The 13,382-nt window shown below is 41.7% G+C and overlaps 1 protein-coding gene across 3 annotated transcripts in view; it reads left to right on the forward strand.

Annotated features, from left to right (window-relative positions):
• TTC7B (tetratricopeptide repeat domain 7B) overlaps positions 1 to 13,382 on the forward strand; it is a 304,133-nt gene that overhangs the window by 176,067 nt on the left and 114,684 nt on the right. For all 3 annotated transcript variants that reach the window (XM_045016346.1, XM_045016347.1, XM_045016349.1), the window contains 2 exons: positions 7,057 to 7,129; positions 11,019 to 11,179. In XM_045016346.1, the coding sequence (XP_044872281.1) occupies positions 7,057 to 7,129; positions 11,019 to 11,179 (234 nt within the window). The remainder of the gene's footprint in view (positions 1 to 7,056; positions 7,130 to 11,018; positions 11,180 to 13,382) is intronic.

The following is a 13,382-nucleotide window of genomic DNA, read 5'->3' on the forward strand; positions in this document are numbered from 1 at the left end:
TGGAATACAAAACTTGATAGTGGACAATCTCAGTCACAAATTCCCACATGACCACAAGTAAGAGATAAACCCAGCAGTGCTTCATGACCTACTCAGGCCATGGGAGACATCAGCCACAGACCTGTTCATCACTTACCTGAACAAGAAATGTCCATGCTACTGCTCCAGGCTAAGGATAGGGCAACACTCCTTGGGCAATGCTCTCCTTCTTTGGTGGGACAGGGACGTTCTCTATGCCTTTCCCCTGTTCCCCTACTGTCAAAAGTCCAGCTAAAGATAAAGAGAGAGAGCAAATGTCATACTGATTGCTCCCACATGGCTGAGACAGACTTGGTACCCTTACCTGAAACAACTGGCAACATGCCTGCTGAGAAGATACAGGAAGTGTTAACTGCGCAGTAGAAAATCCACTCCACTACTGCCCTGCAAAAGTGGTCCAGGTTTCAGGTTTGGTGTAATTCCCAACAAATCTCTCTGACATCAGCTACTCTCCCAATGGCCCAAAACTATGTACTGACTCTTTTAAAAAAAAAAAAAAAATCTGGGCTTTCACTCAAAGTTCACCTAGAAGTTATAGTGACATTCCATCAACAAGAAGAGGGATAGTCAGTGCTCTCACATCCAACCACAAAATGATTCTTTGCGGGAATATTAAACTTTTTTTCCAAACCCAGATATCCAGTCCCAACATGGGACCTAAACCTCATGCTAAAAAGCCCGACTAGACCTCCCTTTGAACCCATGACCACTTGTTCGCTCATATACTTGTCAGTGAAGACAACCTTCCTGGTGACAATCACCTCAATAAGAGAGATTTAAGGGCTCAGTGATGTTGGCCCAGAGACTCTCCAGATGAGTCTCAAACAGTATTAAACAATGCTGTCAGGTTCTCAATAGAACACTTCCATTCAGTATTCGAACTCACTCCACGAGGTTGGTTTCCTCTTCCATTACCTTCCTCAACAATGTCCCTATCTGTGAAATCTGTAGAGTGGCAACCTGTGCATAACTTTGCAGCTCCTTATGTGATTACCAGAGACTCCGTTTCCAGTGCCATCTTCAGAGACGCGGTCAGTCTGCCCTAATTCTCTCACTCAGGCACGTGGTGTGCATGCGTAACCCTCAGTGGAATACAGATAGGGGACCACAACTCTCAACCTTAAGTTACAGGTAAGTAACCTCCTTTTCCCCATGTAGGTGCTTACAGACTGTGATCAAGTCACCCAGTAACCTTCTCTCTCTTAAGTTAAATAGATTGAGCTCCTTCAGCCTTTTTTGAGTACATGATTTCTCCTGTCACCCATTCTCAATGTGCACTTTCCACTTCCTGGTCCCTCCCTGGGTTCCACAATGATTCCTGCCATCACCACAAAGTTCTAAAACTTGACCACCTCCATTTCATAGAATCATAGACAATTAGGGTTGAAGAGACCTTTGTATGTCATCCAGTCCAACCCCCTGTTCAAAGCAGGACCAACTACCAACTATCAACAACTAACTTGCCTCCCCATTCCCTTGCCTTGCTCTGCTGTCAGCCTGACTCCATTTACTCAGCTGCTGGCGGCTTGTATGTCATTTCATCCCTGGCTTGAATTCCTAACATGACTTGCCTGCCTCCGTGGTTGCCTTCCAAAAGCCAGGGACAGAGTGAGACTCTTGACTGAAGCCAGTCCTTCCCTGCTCACTATGTAGCTGCAACTATCTCTTCCTCATCTTCCAGCTTGCCATGGAGATCCAAAAACCCTTAGGAAGCAAGTCTCTGCTAGTGATCTGTATGGTAACTTGCCATTTCCCCAAGGATTAAAGTGTGCAGCATGTACCAAACCTTGGTTGCTTCCTTGATCTGTATTTTACTGCAGTTGTAAATTAATAAAATTTGAGCTTCCTAATGGAAATGCTATGTGCCTTGATAAAGCAGAGACTGTGCCGTTTGTCTGATTTTTGTTATTCTTACAGTATTTTGTCCTAGAAAAGGATGTACAGTAAATGTTTGGGCTGAAACCCTGTGAAAAATACTGAATAGTATATGGGGGGTGTTACTAGAATTCTTTCTCTGCAATAACATGTGTTCGGACTTCATGAGAAGATATTTTTTTCCTATGCAACCATTATCATTCATTTTCTGTTTTTATTACTCCTAGGATCTTTGCAGCTTCTTTTCTTACAGCAGCTAACAAGATTCCTGATGGCTTCTTAACTATACTGTTTCTAAGACTTGTTAGCAGTGATATCTGAAAACATATCTGGTGTCTGTTCAGTGAGCTTTTATGGATGCCCTATAGCTGTAGAGTGTGGATGGAATTTTAATTTTTTAGTGATTTGAAGCTTTGAAATTTTTGTCCTAAATAGAGGCATATAAACATAGGGTGCCTTGGAAAATGGTGATTACTTCTTTTCCTTTCTTAAAAGCTGTATATTTTGTATTTCTATATTACCAGTTCATACTTGAAACATACACTGTGGTGTTCTGTATTTAGCAGTCTGAATGCACAATTTCAATTTACTTGAAATCAAAATTATATGTTCATTCTGTCAACTGGTATTTCTTATTATTAATTTGTACCAAAGTTTTAAATTGAAGTATCTTTGGAGTTGTTAGTGAAAACATGTGGGATAGGATTTCAAAATGACAGTGAACAGTTAGAGTAGACTTTAAAAAAACACTTCCAGTATTGCGACCAGGACATGGTAACACTGCAGATGTGACTGGCTCAAACATACATGTATAAAATGGATTGACCATTTACAATGGTTGGAGTTGCTGGACCTTAACAGCATTATAATTTGCTTCAAAGAGGAGGAAAACAGTAATTTTAGAAAGTTTGGTATTGACTTGTCTGGTAGCGTGAAGCGTCACTTAGAGTTGACATTCATCAGCATATAACCCTGCTGGAAATGTGTGTGTCTGTGGTTAATAACGTTGCTAGCTCAGTTGTTTTTATGACTGAGGAGGGCAACTCCATTTAAAAATTGTCACTTCTAGGAATGCTTATTTGCACTTTTTCCAGATTGTCTGTGCTCTTTACTCCATCCCACTTCTTGAAAATAAATTAGGTCTTCAGGAATGGTAGAAGCTGAAATACTTGGTTCACCAACAATACAGGTTATTAGGGCAGCAACTGTGCAGGCTTCACCATACTGCTATGTAGATTCTTATCCCTAACCTTTCAAGAAGGAGAGTAGTTACATATCAAGTGACCTTTACCTCTGCCAAGGTTCAAGGAGGCCAGCCGTGATGCCGGTTGTGGCATTTTAGATTCCTGTCCACATCATATTGTACCACGAGTTCTTTTCACAGGAGTCATGTTTGTGCAAACAGTACTTGTTTAGATGATTTCTGGAGTGTTTGCTGTGGTACAGATATAATCATTTCACATAAGTCACGGAACAGCTGGCAGATGGTAACAGTTTTAAGTCACTGCTGGCTAGAGCTGAATTTTTGAACCAGTAACCTACAAGCATAGGCGTACTTTGACTTCTGTGTTTGGGGGGCAGCTTGAGGTTAGTCAGGCTAACAGGGCCGCGTATGGGGAAGGCAAATTCCTTGCCTGCCCAAGGCTTGCAATTTGGGGGCAGAGACAACCTGTACCTGCTGATATTGGGGGTACACAGTTTAAAGGTTGGGGGGTCATGTGACTGCCCCATCCCATACATTGCCTCTGAGTGCAAGAACCTTCTAGCCCCACTTCACTGGGCCAAAGCAGCCAATCCTGCCAGCTCCTGGGGGGCTGGGGCTGCAGGAACAGGGAATATGTGCCTCTGGGCTGGGGCTGACCCTAGCCTAGTGGGGAAGGAGGTGAAAAAACTCACAGAAACAACATAACGTTCCCCTCCCCAACTCGTGTGCCCTCACGGACACCTCAGTGGGAGGAGGTGCGCGGGCACTGTCCCTGTCATAAACAGATAGTTAAGGGTTAAGGTCTGTTTTACCTGTAAAGGGTTAACATGTAGTACCTGGTGACCACCTGACCAGAGGACCAATCAGAGATAAGATTTTTTCAAATCTCTGTGGAGGGAAGCCTTTGTCTGTGTGAGAACTGTTTTTGGATTTAACAGAGGACAGTCATGTCCCCAAGTTCTCCTGGAGTAGTTTCTACTAATTAATAGTGAGTATTAATTAGAAAGGCGAATTAGTCTTATGATTTGATTTCTATATTTGCAATTGTGTGTTTGCTAAAGGAAATGCTTTAGTCCTGTTTGCTGATATTGCTTTTACTGAGAAAAGGGGGAGAGGGGATTCTCTCCAGAGATTGATAAGGTTATACCCTATGAGTGTCCAGCTTGGATTCATAGAGATTCTGTATTTTTCTTTTTATTCTTTAATAAATTCTTTTCTTTTCTTTGGACTTGGTTAATTCCTTCCCTTGGGGAAATTCAGGGGAAGGGGAGGGGGAAGTGGGCTGCTTCCCTGTGTGTGTGAGATTCAAGGAGTTGAATCAGGGGGGAGGGGGAAGGTTCCTCCTCTGTGAATTGATCTGTGTTCCCAAGGGGGGAAACAGGGGTGTCCCGGCCCACGGAATTGACCGGGTGGTGGCAGCCGAAGGGGAGACCTACCCTAGGATTTTGGGGTGGGGGGAAGACATGCGGGTCCTCACTTTGAAACCGCCCAGTTTCAAGTGAGGGTAGACTCCTGACAGTCCCTAACTCAGGCTAAGCACAGGGAACCTGCTCCCGGTGCCTTCCCTAGCGACCCTACGCCCAGTCCGGGGCAGCTGTGCTCTCTCCACCATGCAGGCTGCTACTGCCTCCCCAGCCAGACTCTCTCAGGCAGTCACCACGTTGCACAGAGGCAGTGACTGAGAGCAACCACCCTCACCCGGCAGGAGAAGCGGCCCCATACTACCCCCTCTCCTTCCCACCCAGGCCTGGCTGCTGGGGAGAGGGGCCAAGCAAGCAGGAAACATGCTGAGGGGGAGGCACAGTGTGAGAAGGACAGACCTCTCCTCCTCCTATTTCCCGCAGGCCCTGCAAGGGCTGCTCAGCGCTCTCAGAAATCAAGGGGGGCAGTGGCACATGACCCTCTGTGCCTCCCCCCATGTGTTGCCTTTGTTGGGGCGGGGTGATGCCTCCCTTTCTCCCCAAATTACACCTACACCTACAAGTGAAGATCTCTGTAGCTCATTACTTATTCACTAAGCCATTCCTTTTATGTGGGTTTTTTATTTTTGTTTTCTACTTAAAATCTGAGTGAAATGAGAAATGTCCCCTGACCCTGTTAATGGTCTCCATCTCTCATATGTCACTCTGAGTAATGTGCATCTGGTAGTAAATTTGAAGCCCTCTCCAATTCCTCTGGTTACTAGAATTTCATTTTGCAGCGACTCGGGTGTATTATGGGAAGCCACCAAGCCACTTGAACTGTCTTTCTGCACATTCAGGATGACCGCTCTGATCAAGTCATGTGTAGAAGGTTCCCTTCATGATCATAAAGGATAGCAATGTTTTTTCTCTGAAAAAAGAATTCTAACTAGATTTTCTTGGCATCTTTATTTTATGTCCTATTTGTAATATAACCTCCGTTAGAGAACACAATCAATTTGAAATCTAGTCTTGTTTTAAAAGCAAAGTTTAGAAATTGTGTTAGGTTCTACCCTAATGCCTTAGTTTTCACCAGACAGTATTTGTGTTTTTACTTATTTTTAACATCCTTTTTCTCTTTTGTTGCTATGTTTAAAAAAAAAATCCCAAACACACAAACTGCAGTGGAAACTGACTCTACAGGAGAAGGAGCAAAATGGTCTATACACAAAATTCTGTCAAATGCACAAAGTAAAAAGCCGGAAAAAATTGAGAGAAAAATGTTTTTCCTCTAATTTCTTTGTTGTAGTAACCTGTGGTGTTACTTATGATAAATATAGATACAAATGTTTCAAACAGAAAAGTGATATTTTCATTAACTGTGGGTAGGTCTATACTTACCTGCCGGGTCGACGCGTAGCGTTCGACTTCTCGGAGTTTGAACTATCGCGTCTAGATTAGACTTCGAACTCCGAACGCGCTCCCGTCGACTCTGGAACTCCACCACCGCAAATGGCGGTGGCGGAGTCGACGGGGGAGCCGCGGACTTCGATCCCACGGCGTCTGGACGGGTAAGTAACTCGAACTAAGGTAGTTCGACTTCAGCTACGCTATTCGCGTAGCTGAAGTCACGTACCTTAGTTCGACCCCCCCCACGCTAGTGTAGACCAGGCCTAAGTGTCTAATCCTAAAGTGGTGGTGTTATTGGGCCCCCTACTTTCTTTTTTGTGTGCTGCAGTAATGTTTATTTTTAAAAGAAACATTGCTCTCTATTTCTTCTCTCCTTTTAAATATGGGGTCTTATCCTGCCCTGTGCTATGGCGGGAAAGGGATGACTGGAAAATTCCTGCACAGCAGCGAAGCAGGATACCCTCCTACCTTTTTCTTGAGTGCCTGTAGTTGGACAGGCTGACTCATCTGCCTGGTCCCCAGGGAGGTACAGAATACTGGGTTGTTGAGAGTGTGATCAGATTTCTGGATTCTGCAACACTCACTGGAGGGTGTGCAACAGTAAGATTCACTCCACTGTACATTCCCTTTCCTTGAGGTCTAGCCTTCAGCATCATCCTGCCCTGCATCAGTGGGATGGCTCGGGTGCCTGTCATGAAGCTGGCATCGTTCTTCTCATTGTCACTGTAAAGCACATTGAATTTTTAATGTAAAATAAGATCCCCATAGTTAATTGTGAGAAATTGAGTTCTTAGTGCAAATAACTCTTCTATAGGTGTCTCTGGCATGGACCTGGGATTAAACGTAATTAATGAGAATTCTTACTTTTCACTTCATCCACTTCTAAGATTGCACTGAAGGTACATAGTCTGCTTGCACTAAAAGGACTCTGTGCAAAACCAAAAGGTGTTTCTGTTTAACCCAGGGTTGTTAAGAGCAATGACTTTATAACCAATCCAGTGTGGGAGGGACAGAAGACTGGCACGTCCTCCTATGTCAAAATATGAACCAATGACAAGTCAAAAAGAGATCTGAATGTATAGTAGTTAACATGTCTTAATAGACTAACTGTGTTTCGATTTTTTTCAGGGCCCACAGTTTGTCTCCAACAGATCATCTCGCAGCATTTTATCTGGCACTGCAGCTTGCCATCTCTAGACAGGTTAGTTCTACTTGTCAAATATATTAAAACTCCACATCGTGATATGAAGATAGAAATTCTGACCTGTGTAAATGGACACAGCAATGGTAAACAGCAAACAAAAGAATTCATGTGTTTTCATAGCCTGGTGCAAGCTTTGTTCACCAATGTATAATATACCATTAAGGAGCATCAGCCATTTTTAACAATGGAATATTTTATTATCCTAAGGATCCAATTACTCTTTCTGTGTGCACTCGTTATAAATTCTGATCATCTGTTACATGATTTATATCTGTCCTCGGAGTATTGAATTCTGTACCTAGACATGCTTAATTCCACTTCCTCATTTAATGAATAGATGGTTTCTGCTCTTTCAGGGCCGGCTCCAGCTTTTTTGCCACCCCAAGTGGTGAAGCCAAAAAGAAAAAGATAAAGCCGTGATTGGTGGCACTTCAGCAGCAGCTCTACCGCGCTGCTTCATTATTTGGCAGCAGTCCCTTGGCTCCGAGAGGGACTGAGGGACCTGCTGCCGAATTGCCACCGAAGACCCAGACCCCTTCCCATTGGCCGCCCCAAGCACCTGCTTCCTTCGCTGGTGCCTGGAGCCGGCCCTGTGCTCTTTCCCTGCAGGCCCTGCACTGTGGCTAACATCAATACAGGGAGCATTTCTCTCAGAGTCTGTCAGTGTTGCCCTTTAATCCAGTATTCTGCCACAGCATACCCAGCCCTAAGGGTCAGAAGTAGGAGACTAGGAATCAAATTCTTGTGCCTCATGGCCATGTAAAAGTACATGTTCTCTGAATACTTGTGGATGGTTTGCTTGTTGTAAACAGTACTACAAATATCTGTTTAAAAAGAAAAGAAAAATCTTATAAATCTGCAGAAAGAGGTGGGAGTTAAGATGTGTTCTTAAAACACAACCTGAATCATGTCCTTGTACAGCTGTTACATTTAAAGGAGCTAGAATTGTATCTTGCATTGCATTAATTTGTGTAATATATAGCTGCTTTCTATATGTCATTGTGGGCTTTTTCCTGTGTCAGGTTTATTTTAGGAGCTAGATTGGAGCAGAGTAGTTTACATACTCTAGGTGACTACTTTTTATTGCTAATGAACAGCAAAAATGTCACATTGGAGAAGAATGGACTGTGTTATGATATCACAGGTTTCTGTAGCAGGTTATTGTAAGCCTGGCTCTTACACCCCAGAAATGTAGTAGGGAGAGACTAGAATCAGGTGGAAAAGAAACTCCAACAAATAGTGCTGGATAAAATATGGAAAAAAGAAAAGCAAAAAACTGCTTAATGTTGGACATTGGAGGCTTGGATCAGGAAGTTAAAGGACTTAAAGATCCAGATCCACAAATTAGGAAAGGAAAAAATAGATTGGAGAAGAAAAGGAGATACACAAGGTACATGCAGTGCAATCCAATGAGGCGTTTTTGGAGAAAAATAAAAGCTGTGAGGAAATGAGGGAGGAACATAACTAGCTTGTAGAACAAGTAGCAAACTTACAGGATGAGTTGTGGAGATACCAGCATAATGGGAGGCAGGACCCAGAAGCATTTTCCTTAGGTTTCACTGTAGCCATGGGATATATCTGTGCAGCAGGGCCTGTGCAAGTTGCTACTGCTCCCCTGCTTTGGACACTGCTAAAACAAGATACCTGCAGGCTGAGTTGAATAATATATCCAGAGGTTATGGGCATGCCCCTGATCCCCCTGCTCCAATTATAGTTCAGGTAGAAGGGGAAGGGAACAATGGTGGAAAGATTGTTACTGAAAAGAATCATCTTGAAAAAGATGAACCACTTAAATAAGCAGGATTGAGATAAGTTATGGCAGAGATCTTTGGGGCGTTTATGGTAGCAGGTTATAGGTCATACTATTGATGACTCAAATTTAGGGGCACAGTTGGCATGAGTACTGTATAATTTAAGATCAACTCAAGCGGAAGCATTGGATGTGAAGCTTCTCCTGGAGGAAGGTCCACATGAGCTAGCAGATCGCCTCCTTTGGAGGTGGAATTTCTGAGAGTATAATGTGCATAATATACTAGCAAGAGGAGAGCAAGCGCACATTGAAGTGGCATGAATGGTGCTTCCCCAGAATGCAAGAAATTTCTTGCAGTTCAACCCTGATCCCAATCATTTGGACAGTTTCTTAGCCAGAACTGAGTGCTGGTTGGGGTTGAATAAATCAGCAGTGTCAGTAGCTGAAGCTAACTTTTCCAAGTGGAATCTGGCCCCAAGGGCAAGAGATTCTGGGTGAGGGACAAGGAGATCAGGAACATGGAAGACTATGGGTGCCCTTTTGGCAGCCTGAAAAAGAGAAGGAGCAACTGGAGGAGGAAGTAAAAATATTGAAAGCTCTGCAGGGGTGTCCACCTGCTGAGAAAGCTCATCCAGTGAACTCCCAATAGGGTTTCCAGACTTCTGCACCTCAGCTGTTCTTCATATTTCCCCTTTCACAAGATGGCCCATGGTAAAAACCACTATATCGGAATTGGAAAAGAACATGTTACTAAATAGCCATGGAACAAAAGATTAGGGACAATACTGTACAGGCATTGGAAATACATTGGTGGGCTGTACCAGAGAAGGTGAGCTTGCACCCCCTGGGTTTGAGCCTGATATTAATGGTAGTTCAAATTATTACAATTACTGTTGTCCTGAGAATGTGTTGCTGGGTAATAAGCTTCAAAAAGCACACAAAAAAATCCCAAAATGTAATGAAAATACAACAAATGTTTAAAAATATTGAAAAAATATTTAAAAACCCCCAAAGGCAGTGGAATGTCAGTCTGGCTTGACGTGAGTAATTAAACATGGGGGAGGCCTCATTTCTTGGAAGACAGGTTTAGGGAAGTAAATAGATGAGCAGGCTGAAAACAGTTGTGTAACTAAATTAGGAAAATGGCTCAGTCAACTATGAGACAGAATGTCTGAACTAGCTAAGGTATGGGGAGGGAATGCCTAGGGAACCATTTGCAAAGAACAAGATAACAATGGACAAGATATGCTGAAAATGTAAAGATGAGGTAAAGAGTAGGTTGAACATGGCCAGTGCGTAGACACAGCATGCTGTACGAGAATTGGTTCCTACCAAGTATTTGGTAATCCCCAAATTTGTAATGCAATGTATAGTAAATGCAGTGAGATGTGTAGATGTATATAAAGGGAGAGGGTTTCTGTGTAACTTTGGATCTGTGATGTACCCTGCATCCATACTCTGTGTTTGGGTCTAATCAGCTCAGCGTAGCTTTGCTGCATGCCAAATAAAGATACCTGAGTGAAGTCTCGAGTTGAACTGAGTTCCTGGGAAGCTGAGTGGAAAGAGATCTTGGAAGGAATCCCAACTGTTATGAGTTTGCCAGAATTTCCTTTTTACTTCAGAAGCACATTGCTTTATGAAATGCAATTTTACATTGTACATTCATTTCAACACTTTAAGCATTTGTTTAAACAAAAGCATATATAACTTTGGTGATTATGGGGAGTTATAAAGAAGAAAGATGACTCTGAAATCTAGCTGTGTGCTTATTCAGATATACTTGAGCTGAAGTTAAAATAAAATATCTTTTGAGCATCATTAAAAAGAGATTTAAAATGTTGTAAATGGGAGAAAAGGAATGAATTAGATGCAATGGTCTGGTATTGACTGCTATGCATAAATTTAAACACATTTTATCTCATTTCAGAGGTTGATTTATTACTTTGGAGCTTTTAATGTTCACTGTAAAATGTCAAGTCTGCTTGTATATGTCTGGTTAGTATTTTATGTGAGCCTATACAGCTTTGCATAATTTCTACAAGTATTACATGTACTTTGAATGTTTATATACATGCAGTGAAATTATAGCAAGTGGTATTTCTAATAATAACTCTTCTCAGCATTTTTTTTACTCAGATACCAGAAGCTTTAGGTTATGTTCGTCAGGCTCTTCAACTTCAAGGAGATGATGCCAACTCTTTGCATCTCCTTGCACTCTTGCTGTCAGCCCAGAAACACTATCATGATGCTTTGAATATAATTGACATGGCCTTGAGTGAATATCCAGAAAACTTCATGTGAGTACTTTCAGTGCATCTATTTCCATATACCCTATTTCACAACTTCTGAATTTTGTTGGATAGTAGTAGGCTCCCTATCTCATTAATGGTAAGAGAGGTTATTTTTGAAGATTGCAATCTTTTTTATTTTAGTTTTCTTTTTTTCTCCAATGCATTGTAATTGTTTTCAATACTATTGCTGTTTCTTAGCATTTTAGGCTTTTTTAAATGTTGAAAATAGGTTTCAAACAGCTGCCCTGTATTTTTGGTGGTATTCCATATACTGGTTATTTGTTTTAAAATTTTCCCACTTAGCATGTTTTACAATATTGTCCTGGGTTGTATATTTTTATGTAGCAATCTAAAAAAGCTTATATGATACTTTAACAAAAAAAAATGTAGTTTCATAAGGTCGTCTTCTAAGGATAAAAATCCACTAATGTGTTTATTGTATAAAAGTCGCTGTGCTACTTTGTCTGTGTTTAATGGCCAGTCATCAGGAATCAACAGGTGCATAATTAAACAACTGAAGTGGAAGAAGCACAAATTTGGTGGAAGGTTCTTTGTCATATTAAAAACAATTCATTTTTTGTTGTGCATACTCATTGTATTTTGCTTGGGACACACACAAGCACCACAGTTTCCTTTGTTGTTGGATGACATCCCTTAAATATAGTTGGATTTCATAATTCTGTAAAGATGCATTTAAATTCAGTATAAAATTAGTATATATTTCAGTGGAACCCACAATATGGTCAAAAGTTTCAGCGTGAAATCATAACACTACTGAAGTCAATGGCAAAACTCCCTTTGACTTCAGTAAGACCAGCAATGTTTTATTCTGATAAAGAAGTTTCAGTGTCAGCTACTCCAGGTTATGATCCACAGCATTTTAAGCATCCTAAACTAAGTTGCTGACAATTCAACATTAATTCAAATGTTTTAAAAATGTATTAGTCTTTATCAGATGCCCATTTAATAGATATGATAGTAATAGAATTTTCAGTTTAAAATATAAACTATTTTTAAACTAATATATAACTTCGTGGCAATAAAAAAAATCAATATTTTGAACCAGTTGGAGAGAACAGACTTACCTCAATTAGAAACTGTTTCCTAATAACATAAAACTGCTGTCACCAAGATTTCTAACAACTTTTTCATTGCCAAATCACAGGGTCTGTATTTCATCCTCATGGATCTTATCACTGCTTTTGACCCTCCTTTTTTAAATCTGACCCCTTGAAGCTTTTGAATTTGTGCCTGCTGCTTCTGAGACTGCCCCATACTTGTTTCTTTGGGTGAGCCCCTTCTCTGTGTAATCTGCTCCTCTCCTGGTTTCAGCTTCCATCTTTATTCTGGTGGCTCTCATATATACTACTCAACTCCTGATCTGTCTGCTTCTGTCTAATCTCACATCTCAGTCTTGCTCTCTGATGACTACTCTGGAATGACTCACTGTCCGCTTAAATTTAACAATGCCAAAGCTGAATTCCTCTTCTTCCCTCCCAACTCCTTCATTCTCATTTGCTGTTGACAATTCTGCTATCCTCCCTGTCATTCCATCACCCCATAAATTAGAGGATCATCTTTGACTCATCCCTCTCTTACCCTGAACATCCAGGCGGTTTCCAAATTTTGCCACTTATCCCTGCATGAGTCGTCCTCTTTCAGTTCAGACGACAAAATCTCTTATCCAAACCCTCATTCTCTCCCATCTTGATTACTGACCTCCCTTATATCCAGGTCACCTCCCACTCCATGTTAAATCCATACAAAGCACAGTTGGTAAGATCACCTTCATCGCTCCGACCAGGTACCACATCAACCTCACCTCTCCCTTAATCTCTCCAGTTGCTCCCACTGTTGAACTGCATCACTTCAAGTCTTTGTGCACTTGACTTCAAAGGCCCTTCACAGCAATATGCCACCCTACTTGTGCAATATTATCACCTACTGCGTTATCTCTTGTCTCCTCTGTTTCACAATTTCAGCATCATCTATCCATTTCTCAGATTCGTACACAAACATCTGTGCCTCCTCCAGTTCTTTTCTCAAGAACCAAAAATTTTGAAAGATATTAAACATCATACTTCAGGTCTTGAGACAGTCTTTAACTATTGAGTGAGGCGGTTGTTTGCATCTTCCTCTGAAGTATCTTGCTATTGTCAGAGATAGGATACTGGACTAGGTGGACTAGGGTATGATCCAGTATCAGAGG

This window comes from Mauremys mutica, chromosome 4 (assembly GCF_020497125.1).
Source record: "Mauremys mutica isolate MM-2020 ecotype Southern chromosome 4, ASM2049712v1, whole genome shotgun sequence".
Taxonomy (NCBI): Eukaryota; Metazoa; Chordata; order Testudines; family Geoemydidae; genus Mauremys; species Mauremys mutica.